The following is a 21741-nucleotide window of genomic DNA, read 5'->3' as shown; positions in this document are numbered from 1 at the left end:
GAATTGAATGTTTACATTTCAAATCCATTTACCTTATATAAATACAAGCTGTAAGTTATCAATCCAATGCAGCGTTTCTTTAAAAAAACTGAGCTCCAACGGGTCTTAAAGTAGGGTCCCCATGTGGTAGCCAGACACTCTAACCACGATACTAGCTTCCTGACAATGCACTTGTACAAATGACCTTAGTACTCTACACTGCTGACAAAATCACTCCACTGGCTTTTGTGTTAATGATTGATTATTATAATGTGAATAACAGTGTTGGAATATATTTCTCGTATGAAACCAGTGAGACTGTATTTTGGAATGCTTTAAAATCGCGAACGTACTCAAATAACGCAATATTTTGTTGAACAAATGAAGGATTAAGAAAAGTTTCAGTGAATAATTATTTTACTTTTCAAAGGAAATCAATTAAGAATTTAAAGGGTAATTTTTTTTATGAATAAGTCGTTCCTTTGTGAGTCGATTGAAGAATGTCTATCCACAAAAAATTGCCTGCTTACACCAAGTGCTTTAAATTGGAAAAGATGGATGGCAATGAAGAAATTTATATTTTATGTCATGTGCAGAATTTTAATTCGTTATAGAAGAAATTAAAACTTGACGAAAATAATCATGGTTAATACACAACTTGCAGTGGTGAAACAAGAATTTTAGTTTGAACAAACCATCTGTGTTCTACTTGAGTGTGTAACATTTGGAATGCTGATTACATTTGAATCGAGGGCATATAACGATATTTTGTCTTGTTACTCTGTTTTTGCGTGGAGTACTACATGGACTATTTGTAAGTGGCATAAACTGAAAGATCACAAACAATTTTAATATAACCACACAAGGTTAGATTCAATAAATTAAATCTGTTTTTGCTATTGCTTTTAACAATGAAAGACTTTGATATTTTGATTGCATAAAAAAAAAGAAAGAAAAAAAAAATGTACATGTACGATAAATAGAGTACTATGTTAGTGTGATTATGAACTTGAACTTATCTGACATGTCTCAGAAACGCTTACACAGCTCAGCAAGCCATGCCATGTAAACCTTTCTTCAACTGGTCGGATATATTCAAGTACACAATCACACTAACATAGTATTCTCTATATATTTACAAGGTTAAAGCTAAGGTTGAATCTAGGTCACATGCATCTAGATACATGTACTAGGTCAAATTGTGTCAATTTAAAGTAAAACTTTCAACCACTCTAGGGACAACAGGTCAAATCTTGTTACAACTCTTAGAGTCTGTATTTATGACTCAGTATTGGCCAGAATGTTTATCTTGACAATTTAAAGGACATGTTTGAATCTGGGTCAACTGGAGTCATAAATAGATCAATAGGTCAAGGCTGCAACATTTGATGTTGAGGAACACATGTGAGTGCTTAAGGGCCATCATAGTCCTCTTGTTGTTTAAATACATGGCAACACAGTTATGACCTTCGAATTGGCCTTACTGCATTCAATGCTAAGAGATATTGTAAGAAATGGAGTTCATTATTGACCTGCCAACACATTTGAGTAGGTATCGAGGGGTATACAGGAGTAACTCAGTCAGTCTGTAAATTGATGTAGCAAAGTACTGGCAGATATCTCAAAAAAGTAAATGAAAACTTCAAATATGTCATCACCATACAGATGTGCATGGCACATTTTTCATGCGAAATGATCTATACGTTCTTGTGTTATTTCCTCTAAAACTAGCTTACAAAGCCGTGGGGTTATTTTCAGATGTTATTTTAATTGTCTACACAAAACCATTCATTATTTTCTTATAGAATTTCTACGACTCGGGTGAAAAGTCGCGGTCTATTGATATTATGGCAACAGCATTCAAAGAACACCCCAACGTGATAACTTCTGAAGGTACAGAGAAATAGCATGTTGGATAAATAACAATGATATCTTGGATAAATACCATTAATTTTAAAATAATATCATTGTTATTTTTATGCCGTCATCAATTGAGAAGCATTAAGCACTGGTCCATCTGTTTGTACGTCTGTACATGCCAACCTGTGTTCGTACTAAATAATATTGCTAAAGAAACATGTCTGTGACACATTTCTAGTTCAGTCTATAAAGACATTTGAATAAACATTATACAAAAATGTCCATGTGTGAGTTACTTTGACGATGGCAGTATTAATTTGAGTGTATTGAATGTATGGGTATAAAAAAAACATAAATTTTCTTTTTTTCTTTTTTGCAGATGTTAACCTTTTCCTAGATATGCAGATTCCTGAGAAAATGTACATAGAAAGTATTGCAGTAAGTAGATTGGGATGGACATGTTTTTTAAAAGCTTGAACAACTGAATGATAAGTTTTGTGTTGTTTTTTTTCAGATGATTTGAAGAATTTAGGGTTACATATGTGTTCTTATGAGGCCATGGATTAATATATATGTTTTCAGTTGAAACATTTTGGTATTAAAGTTAAAAAATATATGTATCTGTTTTCAAGTGATTGGGAGACATTGTGGGTGTAGATATATTTTTTTAGATAATTTAGAAAAAATAGAAAGCTGCATTTATAATTTCAGGCGATTTTTCTAACCATTGAGCGGAATATGTATGTTCTCAGGTAATTGTGAAACAGTTTATGTTTCAATGCATGGATGGATGTATGTTTTTGGTGAATGGGGTGTACATGTATGTACATATATGTTTTCAGGTGATTGTCAAACACTGTGGGGTATGTGTGCACTTTGCTGGTGGGAGTGTGTGGGATAGCACCCACAACATTGACATCGACACAATCACGGATAGGACCATTTCAAGGTCAGAGTTCATAGACACATTCATGGATAGGACCATTTCAATGTCATAGTTCATAGAAACAATCGTGGATAGGACCATTTCAAGGTCATAGTTCATGGACACAATCATGAATAGGACCATTTCAAGGTCAGAGTTTACAGACACAATCAAAGATAGGACCATTTCAAGGTCAGAGTTCATAGTCACAATCATTGATAGAATAATTTCCATGTCAGAGTTCATAGACACAATCATGGATAGGACAATTTCAAGGTCAGATTTCATAGACACAATTTTGGATAGGACAATTTCAAGGTCAGAGTTCATAGACATTATCATGGATAGGACCATTTCAAGATTAGAGTTCATAGACACAATCATGGATAGGACCATTTCAAGGTCAGAATTGTTGGTTGAAAAATGTCCACCTTTTTATCCTGTGCAGAAGTTTAATGACAAATGAAGGTGGCTTCTAAAGTAAGTTGTCTGTGCAGTTTTAGTAAAGCTGTTATAGGTCAAAATGCTTAGAGATGAAAGGCCAAATTTGGCCATTCAGCAGCTAATTTGGGCTGTGAATATGTCACTCTGCTTGTTACTGGCATAGTTTTATAGCCCTCTTGTTCATGTCATTAATTGAAAAAGATTGGTTTGAGAATAAGACTAGAAATCAAGGAAAAAACAAAAACAAAATGAAAGCTTTCAATATCCACAAAAATCAAAAAGAACAAGTGTGATCTTCAAGTTTGTATATTTTCATAGTGCAGTTTTGCCAAAATCGTTGTTGACGTCAATGTAGACAAATATTAATGTGTTTCATCTGTATAGATGACACTTTTGATGATTAAAACAAATGCTATATTTTGAAAAGAATTGGTGATTAAAACAAATGCTATATCTTCAAAAGAATTGTTGATTGCCTTTATGTGGTTTATTATATTGAAGCTACTAAATTGCTAGAATCATGCATCTTGTCTTAACCCTGTTTTTTAAAATAAATTTCAGTACTAAGATACCAGACATTTTGCCAATCGATCTCCGAGTAAAACTTTCTATCTGCCTAATCCACCTTAAGTACAAGGAGGTGTCCAAGGTAACTGCTATATTTGTGTTTTCCTTTATAACCGATTACTGCCTCCTGTGTTATCCATTTATCCATTTACTTTTCAGATAAGAATTTTGACTTGTTTGTGGTCAATTAGCAAATAATATTAAACTAGAGACCTTTCTTAATAGGTTCACATTTAAACAGCTTTATTTCCAACCCTAAGATACTGATGAGCAGCAAACAGCATAAAACCTGAACAGCCTTTTAGTCACTCGCAGGCTGTTTTGGTTTTATGCTGGTTGCATAAAGCGATTTTCCCTTTTTAGTGGGGAAGGGTAAATGAAAAGTGATTTGTTATACTGCTATATGTCATTGCTGCAAACAGATTTTTTTGTTTTCCACTTCAATTTTAATTTTCCATAAATTGTTTAACTGTTTAATTTTTTTTTTTTTATCGCATTTCTCTAATTGAGCTTTCTGCATCACCACCATTTGTAACTGGGGCAGCTAGCTCGATCAGTTGGTAGAGTTTTGACCTACAAATCTAAGGATCGTTCATTTATTCACTTTTCCAGCTTTTCTCACCAATATGTTATGATTGCTTACCTCTGCAGTTCATGATTTCTCACCAATTTGTTATGATTGCTTACATCTGCAGTTCATGATTTCTCACTAATATGGTATGATTGCTTACCTCTGCAATTCATGATTTCTCACCAATATGATATGATTGCTTACCTCTGCAATTCATGATTTCTCACCAATATGATATGATTGCTTTCCTATGCAGTTCATTATTTCTCACCAATATGATAAGATTGCTAACCTCTGCAGTTCATTATTTCTCACCTATATGATATGATTGCTTACCTCTGTAGTTCATTATTTCTCAGCAATATGATATCCTCGACAGTTCATTTTTTCTCACCAATATGATATGCTTACTTACCTCTGCTGTTCATTATTTCTCACCAATATGATACGCTTACTAACCTCTGAAGCTCCTATTCAGCCCGTGATTGCTCCACTGTTTGAAGAAGATGTGGAGACCAATGGAGACCTTTTCCTGGATATAGCGGAGGCCTACATGGACAATGGCTACTTCAAGCAGGCTCTGCCCATCCTGAAAACACTGGTCCAGTCCAAAAACTACAACCTGGTATGTGGAATATCTTAGCAACCAGTCCAAAAACTACAACCTGGTGTGTGAAATATCTTAGCAACCAGTCCAAAAACTACAACCTGGTATGTGGAATATCTTAGCAACCAGTCCAAAAACTACAACCTGGTATGTGGAATATCTTAGCAACCAGTCCAAAAACTACAACCTGGTATGTGGAATATCTTAGCAACCAGTCCAAAAACTACAACCTGGTATGTGGAATATCTTAGCAACCAGTCCAAAAACTACAAGCTGGTATGTGGAATATCTTAGCAAAACAAATCCTTGTTTGGTTGAATTTTTCAAACAACTGCCCAAAAGGTATTTATTGTATGCACTTAATTTGATTATAATGTATGTTATACATATAATAATCTTAGGATAATGTTTAAGGATGCAACTGGAAAACTGATCAAGCTACATAGCTATTGTTTACCTCTTTTAAGAAACTTTTATTTGAAACATGCTTGCTAAGGTTATTTATTCATAAAATGAAATGTAAGAAATTCTGTTTCTTTACTTTACATATTACAAAAAACCTGTCTGTCATAATATGATGAAAACTTAAGCGGTCCCATCAATGTTACTTTGTATACGCATTCTTTACAAATATAATATGGCCAGTTATGTTACGAACAGTTTTTTTTAAGAGAAACATTTCAAGTTTGTTTAGTTAACTGGTAAATTAATCAGCTAGTATAATAGGTAAACCAATTTATGCTTCTGTAATCTGTTACATCTTTAATAAATTTATGTGAAATAACCATATATTTAAAAGTCAAAAGTCATAGGTAAAAATGCAGCATTTAAAAAAAAAACTATTTCAGTGAAAGAGGTGTACAATGGTGAACACATGTATTACTTATTGGGCCCGTTTCATAAACGTTCGTACTCGCCATTTCTTAAGTATACTTACGAACTTCGTAAGAAAATCCGAGCGTTTCATAAAAAAAAATCTTACGCAACCACCTGCTACGAATGAGTTAGTTCCTATGTAAAAGTTACGAATGGTCAAGGGCTGTCGTAGCGTTAGCAAATATGGCCGCCAAAGCAAGTGAACGTCTTAACAAATTTTCCAAAATAAAAAAAAGATTTTAAGTGCTTGCTTTCTTTAAAAGGAGCATGACTTTTCTCTTAAAAATGAAAAGGTCGGTTAATTTTTGTACATTTCAATGATTTATCTACATTATAGAGAGCACAGTTGTTTCCCTTGTTTGCGAAATCGCGATAAGAAAACAAGGTCAAATGTTAACAAAATTTATTGTAAAATTTCTTTTCAATTAGTACTAACCATGCTTTGAATAACTGGATAAGCATGTTCTAAAAACAGAAGAAAGGATTATTACAAAAGCGACTCTTATATAAAATTAGATCTATGTCTATCTGAAATGTGTGGAGCAAACTGGAATACATGGATGATTGATACAGAACGTCGGAAGACACGGAAATATTTATTGTGGCAACTTCTTACGACTTTACAGTGCAACAAAATCAAAGTTTCCTTCTAGGATTGAATTAGCTGGAAGGTTATCTTTGATTGTGTTCAATGCGTCAGTGATTTATTATAAATGGAATGTTCAAAACAGGCGAAGAACAACAAAGGGTTTCCCTTTGTAAATAAGGTAGTTTCTTTTGTATTATTTCATTTACATATGTTTAGGTTACAGTATGGTTTGAGCAGTACAGTGACTTTTTTTACCTGCGAGTCCTGCGTCCTGGACTCACAAAAACCTCTGGGGATGCAGAAGTTTTGAATTATGCACGTCCCAAAAATGCATTGAAATTTCTCAAAAAATATTATCGTTTAATATTTGTGTAACAAGGGTCAAGTTATGAAAGTATATTAAATATGATTTATGATGCACATTAGTTTATCTCTCATGTATGTTGGTAAATATGTAAGTTGTCTTTAATTATATTGATGTGCTAATGCCAGAGACCCTTTGATAATGATCAAAGAGGATTCAGGGACACCTATAGAGAAACAGTTCCACCAGGTTAAAAGCTAGACGGTTACAACATGTGCAGGGCTCAAAATTAACGGTTGTCCTATTGCCCCTGGCAAGTAAAAGTTGGGTCCGGGTAAGTTATTTTATAATTTAGTTGTCTGCCCGGGCAAGTGCAAAAAAGAACAAAGAGCATTTAATTTAGACTTTAATTAGACTTTAATTGCTGTAATAATTTTGTTAAATGTGCAAAAAAAAGGTTTTGTGGTGTATCATTTTTATTATAATAAAAAATATGAGTTTTAAAGTGATATTTCATGTTTGGGCAAATGGAATTACGTTCAGGGCAAGTAGATTTTCTAGGTACTCGCCCAGCAGGGCAAGTTGGTTTTTTGGTTCATGTTGAGCCCTGATGTGTGAAATAATAGGGGGTAAAGGTGTTGTAAAATAATGTGAGTGACAGTTTTAAAGTGATATTTCATGTTTGGGCAAGTGGAATTACGTTCAGGGCAAGTAGATTTTCTAGGTACTTGCCCAGAAGGGCAAGTTGGTTTTTTGGTTCATGTTGAGCCCTGATGTGTGAAATAATAGGGGGTTAAGGTGTTGTAAAATAATGTGAGTGACAGTTGGATATGCAGATGATATGAATATGGCCAATGGCTGAAAGATACTTATTAGGGTAATTAGATTTGATTGGAAGAAAGGAACTAGGGGTGTGTCAGAATGCTGTGAGAAGGGAGTTAGGGATGGATGTGACAGTCAGTGAGGGTTATAGGGTGGTTCAAAATAGGATGTCCAAAAGCGAGTCACGATTAGTAGCAATTTAGAAATGTGGACATAGTTTACTTGAACTTGAGATTACTTATTGTTACACCCACTTCATAAATAGTGTAAATAGCGTCCTGTGACATTTGGACTCATTCTTTCAATTGGGGAACTCAAATATTTGCAAGTTATTGAGTATTTATTTTCTGTGAACATTTTCATTGTTTTATTAGAGTTGGTTTTGATTTACATCAATCTTTTGCCAATTGCAATTATCTTATTGTATGTAAAATACTAAATATATACTTTGTTCTCTTTTAAAACAGACTTTTAGCAAACCTGCATAGATCGCTTTACCAACAACATGACTTTAATATTTTTGGAAATGCTCAGTTGCTAATAATAAACAAATATATATGGATCTTCACAGAAAATAAATAAATATAATTGAATTCATTGAAAAGTTCTTCACATCTTGCTAAATCAATATAATTATGAACAAAACTTAAGGCGGCACGTACTCAATTTATTCCTGCATGTTTCCATATATTTATCCTTTTCTATATTCATGTTCGCATACAATGAAATTTCAAATATCAAAAATGTAATGTAATAATATAAATCTTTTGGTATAAGTCAAATATTAAATTTTGTTATATGGGCCTCAGATATCAGTGCATGGTATTAAAAAAACAACATTTCAATGTTTTGCTTTTTTTAAAAGATAAATTTGAGAATCTAAATAATTATGTTAAAATCTTTAATAGTTTTTCATTAATTGATGTTTAAACACATACACTGTATTGAATAATTATATTAGACTTGTGTATTTATACCAGTATATAATTTATGACATACCATGTAATTAAAAAGTACATTTATTTCAATGTTTTGAGTTCATATGGTGTTCAAAATGTTGAAAGAAAAAAATGGAATTATTTAAATAATTTGATTGCCATTCTAGCAAATGTACTCTTTCCCACTCATAAGCAAAGTGAAAATGGCTATGTGCAAACAGCATAAAATCAAAACAGCCTGTGAGTAACTCGCAGTCTGTCCAGGTTTTATGCTGTTTGCTGCTCATCAGTATCTTGGGATTGCAAATGAAGTCTTTAAAACTTTAATCCAGTAAGAAAGGACTTTAATTCAGTTTTACTTTCTAAGGAACTACTAATGCGTAAAACTATGTGTCCAAGTGGTAAAGGGTTAACACAACACACACAAAAGTATGTGTTCATATTTTTTATTTATGTGTACAAGAAAATGCATTAAAAACTTAAACAAACTACATGTATTTATAACTAGTAAGGCATTATTACTCATCAGAATATTTCCTGAAAAAAAGTAAATCAATTTTAGCAAAAAAAAAATATAAATCACAGAATTTCTTTTCACAATTTGAGATACAATAAAGAGGGCTTTGCAAGTTTTTGGGCCTTACTTTTAACAAGTACTTAATCTCATTAATTAAGTTTTAAAATGGTGATATGCATTCCATTTACAAAACTAAGCATCAAGTTCAAGGGGAATTGTACACAGACTGTTAAAAGGATTATTTTCCAAATTTTAGTCAAAGATACAAAATATAAAAACAATACTGTAAATCAAGTAGCAAAAGCCAAAAATAATATAGAATCAAACAGAAAATACAGCTTATCTTATGAGTTATCATCATTTGTAATGAATACAATTATAACAAGAAATATCTTTAAAAAAGATATACGGCGTTGATTGTGGTCGATGTTTATGAACGATCAAAAGTTATCTCTATGAGATAAAAAGTAGGGGATGCCTTTTTTCTGCACAGTTCTTAGCTACATCACAAGCAAATCAATTACGGGGTGTTGCGCCAGATTTCGTGGCTTATTTTGCTTTATGTAATATTATTACTCAGATATCTATATTTACAGAATAGAAAAACACAAGAAACATGAAAATAAACGAGTGCATATAGGTCAGCCGGCAATACTCGAATCTTATTTAATTGCATAATTATAGTATAGTGAATTATTGTGCTCATGCTTAATAAACTGGTCTAAATGGATAAATATTTCTAATTAATTTTATCAAAATTGGTCCTTATCATGCAAATGTTGAAAACATATTAAAAATCGATGATTGACATACCACAATAATATCGCCGAATATCTTTATTTAGTATCTTTCTGATCAAAACAGACTTCAAGTGCACAAAGTTTACGAGACGGCGTTTATATAAAGATTTCTGCAACTGACCGCAAACTGACCTTGATACCTTGCGGATTGGAATGCAATGCATTAAAGTTAGGTAACAATTCTGCTGCTGAAACGACGGCTTGTTTACGCCAACTGTACACGACCAAGGCAACAGCTGTGCCTAAAATATTGATATATCGACAAAGCGACTAAACGAACTATTTACTCCATCAGACAAAAATAGCATAGATTCCAATTTTTTCCTTCAATGAAAGATCGCAACCCCTTCTACGAACTCCGGCAATGAACTGTATATCTGACTTTCACACACTGGCCGCGAATTGACCCGAAACCTCGCGGGTTGAAATGCAATGCAAGTAAGTACTAAATATGAGAATATAGCCTTTAGTATAAACGCTTTTACGCTGGTAATTCTCTGAAAATAAAAGGTGAACGCACAAACTGTATTATGTGGAAAATTGATTGTAAAACTGTTCTATCTATTGAGCGTTTTCATTAGAGATAAAATTGTTTCATGCAGTAAAACAGTGTTACAAAGACGCGGATATGTTTCCAATGTTCTGGTGTTATACTCAAATCAGCCAATGGAATAAATGAAGTGTATTCATTCGTACCTAGCCGCGGGAAATTTTATTTGAATATTATTGGACACTTACAAAGGTCAAGTCAGGGTGAAAAGCTGGCTTAATACAGCTTACGCCGAAAAAGTAATGATTGAATCATTATCCTGTTGTTTCTATTAAATTCTATCAAATAACATGGATCAGATGTATGAATTTTAAAATGAATGTTTAATATAATATTCAGGATGGCTGAGTGGTAAAGGCAAATTAAATGTTATTATAAGGACCCCCACAGGGAATTACATTTTTAACCAGGTTTCCGAAGGAAAAAACTGGTTATTAGATTGGCAAATGTCGGCGGGTGGGATGGCTTGCGAAACAAGCTTGTTCCGGCCATAACTATGTTGTTGATTGTGAGATTTTAAAATCATTTGGCACATTTGTTCACCATCATTGGATGATGTGTCGCGCGAAAGAATTATGTCGATATCTCCAAGGTCAATGTCACATTTTGAGTTTCATTTCAAAGGTCAAAAATGGCCATAAATGAGCTTGTCTGAGCCATAACTATGTCGTTCATGGTGAGATTTTAAAATCATTTGGCACATTTGTTCAACATCATTAGACGGTGTGTCGCACGAAAGAATTACGCGGATATCTCCAAGGTCGAGGTCACACTTTGAGTTGAAAGCCTGGTTTTGTGACAATTTTGTGCCTTGTTCTATTGTTGTTTTTATGCCCCTGGTAGGGTGGCATATAGCAGTTGAACTGTCCGTCAGTCAGTATGTCAGTCCGTCGTCCGTCTGAAAACTTTAATCGTCATAACTTTTTCAATATTTAACATACCAAATTGATATTTGGCATGCATGTGCATCTCACGGAGCTGCACATTTTGAGTGGTGAAAGGTGAAGGTCAAGGTCATCCTTCAAGGTCAAATGTCAAATATATGGCATCTGTCCGTCTGTCCGAAAACTTTAACATTAGCCATAACTTTTCAATATTGAAGATAGCAACTTGATATTTGGCATACCTGTGTATCTCATGGAGCTGAACATTTTGAGTGGTGAAAGGTGAAGTAGAAGGTCATCCTTCAAAGTCAAATGTTAAATATATGGCAACTGTCCGTCCGATAACTTAAACATTGGCCATAATTTTTGCAATATTGAAGATAGCACCTTAATATTTGGCAGCACCTTGATATTTGGCATGCGTTTGTATCTCATGGAGGTGAACATTTTGAATGGTGAAAGGTGAAGGTCAAGGTCATCCTTCAAGGTCAAATGTCAAATATATGGCGTCTATCCGTCTGAAAACTTTAACATTGGCCATAACTTTTTCAATATTGAAGATAGCAACTTCAAATTTGGCATGCATTTGCATCTCATGGAGCTGCACATTTTGAGTGGTGCAAGGTGAAGGTCATTCTTCAACGTCAAGGTCAAAGGTAAAATTTAGCAATATTGAAGATAGCAACTCGATATTTGGCATTCATGCATATCTCATGGAGCTGCACATTTTGAGTGGTGAAAGGTCAAGGTCATCCTTCAAGGTCAAAGGTTAAGGTCAATGGTCAAATTTTGCAATATTGAAGATAGCAACTTGATATTTGACATGCATGCGTATCTCATGGAGCTGCACATTTGGAAAGGTGAAATGTCAAGGTCAAGGTCATCCTTCAAGGTCAAATGTCAAATATATGGCTTCAAAGCGGCGCAGTAGGGGGCATTGTGTTTCACAAAAACAGCTCTTGTTGTTTCTCAAATTCTATTTTGTGTTTCAATCTAGCAATGTAAGGCTTTTACTGTCATAAGTCAGCAATTAATCAACCTGTGAACACGTCCCTTAAATATTGAAACCCTAAAGATGTGAGCATACCGGTTTTATTGATATTATTATTTTGATAACCATTACAACAGAACCAAACATTAAATGTGTCCAACACTCAATTTTATGCATCCCTTTTTTGAAGTAAAAAGTATGCCATATGTTATGGCATTGATACATCTTATTAGCAAATTTTGTTACTCATAGTAAGACATAGCAATAAAAATCAAATAAATAAGGTTATTATTTTGTTGTTATTCAAAAATAACAGTTTATACAAATATTACTATAATGAAAAAATAATTTTAAGTCATTTCAGTTTTTACTGTTAGAATGAAATTCCAGCATGTACATGAAAATGTTCTCTACTTAATATTTTGGGTTTTAATTTCTATTGTTAGAATAAATATTCACAGATTTTCTCATTAAAAAAAGTACATCGCATCTTAATCTCAGACAAGCTCTATGTCTTCATAGAGAAGAGACCCAGGAACTCCTTTTTATTGATTCCACATCAGCATTTCTTTAAAAAAAAAGAATTTAAAAAGTACCAACGCAAAAATGTAATGTATCCTTAATTAATTTGGAATGAAACAAAACTGTCAATCATGATTGAAACTCTTATGGCTGTTAATCATCAGGATGCATGTTAATCATCAGGATGCACCAAGTTATTATATTAATTTAGATATGTTATGAAATCTTTGTCTTCAATGGAAACCCTACACATGCAAATTCTTAATTAAAACTTCCTACTAAAAGTAACAAAAAGAATCAAACTAAAAATATTGTTTTTATTTGTACTTTTTAGCTCGACTATTATATATATGAAATATATATAGTGGAGCTATCCTACTCACCCCGGCGTCGGCGTTTCCGTTCCGTTCCGTAAGCGTGCAAATGTTAAAGTTTTCGTACTACCCCAATTATTTTCATTGTCCCTTGACATATTGCTTTCATATTTTGCATACTTGTTTTCCAACATGACCCCAACCTATAAACAAGAGCAGACAATTATATCAAGCATTTTGTCATAATTATGGCCCTTTTTCCACTTATAATATGCAGCAAATGTTAAAGTTTTCGTACTACCCCATTTATTTTCATTGTCCCTTGACATATTTTGCATACTTGTTTACCAACATCCCCCCAACCTATAAACAAAAGCAGACAACTCTATAAAGCATTTTGTCATAATTATTGCCCCTTTTATACTTAGAATATGCATATTATTGATAAATCTATTTTAAAGTTTGCGTTCTATCCCAAAAATTTCCTATATCCTTTGACACATTGCTTCTAAACGTTGCATACTTGTTTACCAACATGATCCCAACCTATAAACAAGAGCAGACCACTGTATCAAGCATTTTGACATAATTATGGCCCCTTTTACACTTAGATAATTAAACATTTTGCTTAAATTGCCATAACTTCTTTATTTATGATCACATTTTATTATTACTTTGACAAAACAACACTTACCTGAATACCACAATGGATTCCACCCAAACAATACCCCACGCCCCTACCCAGTATCCCTTCCCCCGCCCCCCCCCCCCAACATTCCTCCCCCCCCAAAATATATATATATATTTTAAACATCATCTAATAAATTACCACACCCTACATTATAACCCCCTCTCACCCCCACCCCCCTACCCCCCCCCATTTTTTTTTATTTTTTTAAACATCATCTAATAAATTACCCCACCCCACATTATACCCCCTCTCACCCCCCCCCCCCCTACCCCATCCAAAAATTATTTTTTTCCTTTTTTATTTTTGAAAGATCGTCTAATAAATGACCACACCCCACATTATACCCCCTCTCAATCCCCCCCCCCCCCCCAAAAAAAAAAAAAATCATTGTTTTTTTCCTTTTTTTATTTTTGAAAGATCATCTAATAAATTCTTGAATATGAACAATTTCCCCATGATTGCTTACGTTATACTGTCAAGCACTCGAATAGTCGAGCGCGCTGTCCTCTGACAGCTCTTGTTTATTGTTCAGATGCCTATGTATTAACAAAATTGAAGTTTCATGTACAAAGTATTGTAAATGGGTATGAAATCTAATACTAATAAAAGTCATTAACGGCATATACAAAACATAAGTTATTACATGTACATGCAGTTGACTAATCTGTTGCCCAAGTAAATCATAATTTCTTCCACCCAGGATGCATCTGCGCAGGTAGTTAAATTGAATCGCCTTTATATACTTTATGAAATATCTGTTGTATACTAAACACACAAAAAAAGGTCATTATTATCACACTTCCATAATCAAAACACTGTTGTTAAAAAACAAGATTGACTGTTGCTGACTTGATGAAGAAATACTTTTATAAAGAAAATAAAAAGATAAAATTTCACTTTTTTTGCAGAATTTAAGTATAGGTTCCTGAAATAAGACATTATATAAAAATCTTACTTTTTACAAAATATTTTATAATTCAGAAAATATGTCTTACCAAAGCATAATTAAATTATTATTGATTTGAATATAGTAGTGTCCACACACGCAAGTAAGTAACGTCGATTGGTCATTGTCGGCTTGGGTACTATACTTAAATGTATCCCAGGTACCCTTCAGTATACTTAAATGTACCCTGGTTACGAAAAATATACTGAAACGTACCCCCAAAATCTAACACATTTAAATGTGTTAATATTTATGTCAATATTCTGTACAATGGCCTCTATATTATTGAAACTCCTAATCAAAAAGGCATGTTTAGGAAGGTTTTGTTCAAAGAGAATATTGTTTCGCATTCTTTTGTGCGCTTTACGATATCCGATTTAGGGCGGGATTAAAACTCGGGTACAGTCTAAATTGGCCGGGTACATGTTAGCATCTTTTTTGTACCCGGGTTACATTTAAGATACTTAAGAGTACCCGAGGTACATTTATGTAGTACCCAGCCAACAACAACCAATCAAGCGTAAGTAACAGCCTATCTAAAGAAGGTTTTGTCTATTTATTTTTTCTTAGTTATCTTAACATAAGTGCCTGTAAAACAATAAACACAAATTTAAACATTAATGTAATTAAAGCAGCTGTTATTGATTTAAATCAATACAACATGTATTCATACGTAAAGTTTTGACAAAATAGCTCAAACATACAAATATCTTTACTAATATTGCCGTCTGACATATAAACAAAGTTAGTAGCTACAACTTAAATGACATACTGTAGAATTCCATTTAAAATTATAAGAAAATTACAATTTAGCCAGTTTTAACATTTATTTACCTTCCAAAACAAAACATTAGATGTCAATGTTTACAAATGCGATTTTTATAACAATGTCATGCAGATTCATAATCTTACCTGATGCGGAATGCCATCTTCTTAATGAAGATATTCTACATCTCGATCCATATAATATAACCTGCGCTCCGTTGTAAATCAGGGTCAATATATCCAACGTTGACAGTAACTTTCAGCATTTTACTCTACGCCATTTTAACCCCAATAAAAGGGTATTTGAATATCAACAAATAAACTTAAAAAAGGAAAATAAAATATATGCGTAATCATTAGGCTGTATTGACTTTTGTAGACTTAATCTGACAGATGGCGCCAAAGTATAGTGTTATGTCTTTTCAAACCTTCAATTGAAGCACGTAGACTGGTTTAACGTTCCTAAGATGTGTAAGAATTCTTAAGTTTGTCAACGTGTTTATGAAACGATCGTAAGAATTGGCGTAAGAACATTCGTAGTTAAGAATCGCAGAATTCTTATGAAAAACTTAAGAATTGTTTATGAAACGGGCCCATTATCTTCAGTGAGATCTTTAGTTTCAGATTATTTTATTATGCCCCCCTTCGAAGAAGAGGGGGTATATTGTTTTGCACATGTCGGTCCGTATGTCCGTCCGTCCACCAGATGGTTTCCGGATGATAACTCAAGAACGCTTATGCCTAGGATCATGAAACTTCATAGGTACATTGATCATGACTCACAGATGACCCCTATTGATTTTCAGGTCACTAGGTCAAAGATCAAGGTCACAGTGACCCGAAATAGTAAAATGGTTTCCAGATGATAACTCAAGAACGCTTATTCCTAGGATCATGAAACATCATAGGTACATTGATCATGACTCGCAGATGACCCCTATTGATTTTGAGGTCAGTAGGTCAAAGGTCAAGGTCACGGTGACCCGAAATAGTAAAATGGTTTCTGGATGATAACTCAAGAACGCTTATGCCTAGGATCATGAAACTTCATAGGTACATTGATCATGACTCGCAGATGACCCCTATTGATTTTCCGGTCACTAGGTCAAAGGTCAAGGTCACGGTGACTCAACTTAGAAAAATGGTTTCCGGATGATAACTCAAGAACGCTTACGCGATCATGAAACTTCATAGGTACATTGATCATGACTCGCAGATTACCCCATGACTCTCAGGTCACTAGGTCAAAGGTCAAGGTCATGGTGACTTGACACATTGAAATGGTTTCCGGATGATAACTCAAGAAAGCTTACGCCTAGGATTATGAAACATCATAAGTGCATTGATCGTGACTCGCAGTTGACCCCAATTGATTTTCAGGTCACTAGGTCAAATGTCAAGGTCACAGTGCCAAAAAACGTATTCACACAATGGCTGCCACTACAACTGACAGCCCATATGGGGGGCATGCATGTTTTACAAACAGCCCTTGTTTTTCTGTTTTTTTATGCATTCAATTTTATCAATTATTCTTGCTGTGTACATCAGGCTGCCGTGTTGCTCCGGTACGCTGAATGCCTGAAGAGTCTCAAGGACATCCACGGGTCAGTGCAGGCGTACCAATGTGTTGTGAGGCTGGCTCCGTCTCACATCGGCGCCAGGATGTCACTGTCCGCCCTTCAGCAGCAGCTTGGCAAGCATGATGAGGCTTTAGAAGCCCTTGAACATGGTGTGTTTATAAGCTGTTGAACATGGTCAGTGTGTGTTTATAGGCCCTTGAACATGGTCAGTGTGTGTTTATTGGCCCTTGAACATGGTCAGTGTGTGTTTATAGGCCCTTGAACATGGTCAGTGTGTGTTCATATGCCCTTGAACATGGGCAGTGTGTGTTTATAAGCCATTGGACATGTTCAGTGTGTGTTCATATGCCCTTGAACATGGGCAGTGTGTGTTTATAAGCCCTTGGACATGGTCAGTGTGTGTTGATATGCTCTTGAACATGGTCAGTGTGTGTAAAGGCCATTGAACATGGTCCATGTGTGTTTATAGGCCTGTGAATATGGTCAGTCTGTTTTCAAGGCCCAATGGGCATGGTCAGTTAGCCTTTTCAATACCTGTTTGTGGCTGAAACTTGGCCCAGTTTTTTCTGCTTGCAATCAATTTGAGCTGTTCCAAATCAATGCATGTATTTTTTGCATAATTTAAAGCCTTTGGAAAGTCTGATAATACAATTTATGAACACAAATAAAAGCTGTATCATAGAGTAAATAGGACAGGTTTTGACTTGGAATGGCTCATTTTTTTCCCCAATAATATACCTTCAATTTTTCTTAAACATGCAGGCCTGGTTTTGAAAAAATCTGACATTAACAGACAACATAACAGGATTATTTGTGCACTATCTCACATTTTTGCAGGCAAAACAAGTTAGTGATTCATCAAATTTTAATAAATATATTTATAGCAAACATTGTATCATAAAGTTTTCCCTTTGAGGGGCCCCTTCACCTGTTTCCAAAGGTGAACAAAACACTTTATTTGTGTGAATAGAAGTTGCTGTAATAAGAAATGCAAATGTACAGCAAAAAGTCAACTATATCAAATATAATCCAAGAATTTTTAGAAAAGCGATTGAACAATAGCAAATTTATGAACATCCTTAGAATGCTAGTATGACATGATAAAGCCATTTTCTGTCTGATTGGACAACTTAAGTGAATGTTGCCTGAGCAACAAATATGTTGTTAATTTCATGTTGTATTTTTCTAAGGCAATTTAAAGAAACTCATCTATGTTTCTTTCCAGAAGATGTTGAGGAACGCACTCTTACTAAAGAGGTTTGTATTCGTTATTTATCCTACTTTGTTCACATTTCCAAAATGTAAGTTTAGTCGCATATTGCTTATGTTCACATTTCCAAAATGTAAGTTTAGTCGCATATTGCTTACATGAAAGACATTTTATGTTTGTTTCTTTCTTGTTGTTGTTGCCATTGTTGTTGTTTCAGTTTAAAATGAAATTCAAACTGAGTCATCTAAAACAAACAATACACACCCCTGGACCCTATGACAAAACTGAAGGAAAAAACAGCATAGTAGCTATTACAGGGAACAAAATAAGAACAAGAACAGAAGCCTTGGGCTGGTAGATTTTGAACTGGGCATGTCCAGATGTTTTAGTTTAATACAGACTGGGATGTAACATTTTCTTGGTTTTCAGAGATATCATTAACATCTGACTATGATCATGTGAGCCTGGTTCTGGGAATACTGGGCTAAATGCATGTGCTTAAAGTGTCATCCCAGCATGACTATGATCACGTGAGCCTGGTTCTGGGAATACTGGGCTAAATGCATGTGCTTAAAGTGTCATCCCAGCATGACTATGATCACGTGAGCCTGGTTCTGGGAATACTGGGCTAAATGCAAGTGCTTAAAGTGTCATCCCAGCATGACTATGATCACGTGAGCCTGGTTCTGGGAATACTGGGCTAAATGCAAGTGCTTAAAGTGTCATCCCAGCATGATCACGTGAGCCTGGTTCTGGGAATACTGGGCTAAATGCATGTGCTTAAAGTGTCATCCCAGCATGATCACGTGAGCCTGGTTCTGGGAATACTGGGCTAAATGCATGTGCTTAAAGTGTCATCCCAGCATGATCACGTGAGCCTGGTTCTGGGAATACTGGGCTAAATGCATGTGCTTAAAGTGTCATCCCAGCATGATCACGTGAGCCTGGTTCTGGGAATACTGGGCTAAATGCATGTGCTTAAAGTGTCATCCCAGCAATTGACACAGGCTAATCAGGGACGACACTTTTCCTATACACAGGATTTTCATTTAGATGCGACTTATTTTAATCTAAAAATTTCATAAAAGCGGAAAGTTTGAACTGCACGGGCTAAAAATTGAGTGGCCAGTTATATTTTCAAAGTAGCCTGCAACTAAGCAATAAAACAGGTGTATTTGCACCATTTCAATTGATAGTTTGAGGAAAAGTAGCCCGCATCTAGATTGAATGTAACAGGTACCGGCTGCCGGTGCTTCCAGAGAACACACGACACTTATGCACATTCATTTAGCCCGGTTTTCCCAGAACGGAACGCAACTCACTTTGGAAGGGATTGTTTCCTGTATATTGCTAGGAGCAGCAGATGTTGCGACAGAAGTGCTTCCTGCTGATAAGCCAGGGCAAGTTGGATGACCTGGTAGTCACCCTCAAACAGCTGCTCTTCCAAGAGTGGAAAACCATGGAGGCAGAAAACAGTATGTGGCATAGCTATAGCCTGCCAGCCCATGCATAGGAAATATTATATAATTATGGTGTTTATTTGGGTTGTATTTCAGGGGGTTGACATTACTATTTTGTGCTTTACACGAACTCACAGGCTGAGTGGATTATTAAAGCAACAAGTTCAATACAACCTACAAATACACCATAGTTGTGTCAAGCCTCCATTATTTATATATCTCCTTACTTATTTTTCTATATCATCAAAACCAAATAAAAGTATTATTGAGGATAACGACCGTGTGGGGACTTTCTGTAAACCACGTGAAAATAAAAGTGAATTTCTGTTAACAATTACCCTGCGTTTGCATGCATCTTAATCGTCTTGATTACTTATTTAATTTCTTTTTGAATGTTACTTTTTCAGATTTAAATCAATATTGTGCATAAATAACAAATAACAATGAAATGAAACATGCCTCATCAAACTTGTCAAAGCTGTCAATGTTTCAAACGATCAATTGCACATAAATGGTAACAGCTTTAGTTGCTAATGTTTATTCAGTACGACTTATCTGCTTATCAAAACAATGAACTACTTAAAGGGATACAAAAATAAGGGCCAGTTACTATCACCTGATTACAGAGAGTATTCATTGGCATGTGATAAACAGGGCCCACCTACTGCAAGTTCCTCCCAAGTTCCTCCTCTCTCTACCACAATTTATCAAATGTATTACAAACAAATCAGATAATTTAATGAGGCAATATTTTTTAAGCATTTTTTTTTCACAATCAAACATTGGCGAATTTAACTGCTTACAAAAAGTTGTTTTTTTTTAAATGGCGAAATTTCGTGGTGATGAAAATAAATGGTTTCACAGTATAAAAGTTTGTGTCATTATGTTGTAAGATTGAGGTAACACAAAGATATTTGAAATTAATAAAAATCATTTATGAAAGGCATATAATAATGAAGTTAGGAAACCTTGTGTTTCGTTGTATCACAAACATTTGTTTGTGGTTTCCTTAACATGGTCATTTATGCTCGATTGGTCATTGTCGGTTCGGGTACTACTAACATGTACCCCGGATACTCTTAAATATACTCACATGTACCCCGGGTACGAAAAATATAATAAAATGTATCCTGGAATTTTAACGCTAAATTGGTCCTTTTCGGCTATTTTTTTTTAATTAATTATGTTCACATATATGTTAATTTTCTATAAAATGGCCTCTATATTATCGAAACTCATACTCAAACCGCATGTTGATGCATTTTTTAGCTCACCTCAGCACAACGTGCTCATGGTGAGCTTTTGTGATCGCTTTTTGTCCGTCGTCCATTGTCCGTTGTGCGGCGTCAACATTTGCCTTGTTAACTCTCTAGAGGCCACATTTATTGTCCAATCTTCATGGTCAGAAGATTGGTTTTAATGATTACTTGGATAAGTTCGAAAATGGTTACGTTTGCTTGAAAAACATGGCTTCCAAGGGGCGGGGCATTTTTAACCAGGTTTTCCGAAGAAAAAAACTGGTTATTAGATTGGCGAATGCGGGCGGGCTGGCTGGCTGGCTGGCTGGCTGGCGGGCTGGCGGGCGGGCGGAACAAGCTTGTCCGGGCCATAACTTTGTCGTTCATTGTGAGATTTTAAAATCATTTGGCACATTAGACGGTGTGTCGCGCGAAAAAATTAGGTCAATATCTCCAAGGTCAAGGTCACACTTTGAGTTCAAAGGTAAAAAATAGCCATAAATGAGCTTGTCTGGGCTAAAACTATGTCATTCATTATGAGATTTTAAAATCATTTGGCACATTTATTCACCATCATGGGACGGTGTGTCGCACGAAAGAATCACGTCAATATCTCCAATGTCAAGGTCGCCACGACTAAAAATAGATTTATTTTAAAACAAACTTACAAAGGGGGTTAATTTTGTTTGTTCATTTCAAAAGTTCAGTTTGAGTTGTCTCCCTTTATCAGATTTTTTTTCACAATGAAAACCTGGTTTTGTGACAATTTTGTCCCTTGTTCCTTATATAGC

At 34.8% G+C, this 21741-nt stretch overlaps 1 protein-coding gene across 5 annotated transcripts in view; it reads left to right on the top strand.

The window, feature by feature from the left end:
• Positions 1 to 21741, top strand: part of LOC127861998 (general transcription factor 3C polypeptide 3-like) — a 61040-nt gene that overhangs the window by 14503 nt on the left and 24796 nt on the right. For all 5 annotated transcript variants that reach the window (XR_008040391.1, XR_008040392.1, XM_052400843.1 and 2 more), the window contains 8 exons: positions 1785 to 1872; positions 2219 to 2277; positions 2682 to 2788; positions 3770 to 3857; positions 4825 to 4971; positions 17011 to 17191; positions 18268 to 18299; positions 19607 to 19727. Coding sequence is in view for 3 of the 5 variants with exons in the window: in XM_052400843.1 (XP_052256803.1) it covers positions 1785 to 1872; positions 2219 to 2277; positions 2682 to 2788; positions 3770 to 3857; positions 4825 to 4971; positions 17011 to 17191; positions 18268 to 18299; positions 19607 to 19727 (823 nt within the window). In the remaining 2 variants the exon portion in view is untranslated. The remainder of the gene's footprint in view (positions 1 to 1784; positions 1873 to 2218; positions 2278 to 2681; positions 2789 to 3769; positions 3858 to 4824; positions 4972 to 17010; positions 17192 to 18267; positions 18300 to 19606; positions 19728 to 21741) is intronic.

Source organism: Dreissena polymorpha, chromosome 16, assembly GCF_020536995.1.
Source record: "Dreissena polymorpha isolate Duluth1 chromosome 16, UMN_Dpol_1.0, whole genome shotgun sequence".
In the NCBI taxonomy this organism is placed as follows: Eukaryota; Metazoa; Mollusca; class Bivalvia; order Myida; family Dreissenidae; genus Dreissena; species Dreissena polymorpha.
The sequence above is the reverse complement of the archived record's forward strand: the minus strand, read 5'-3'. Positions and strand labels throughout refer to the sequence as shown.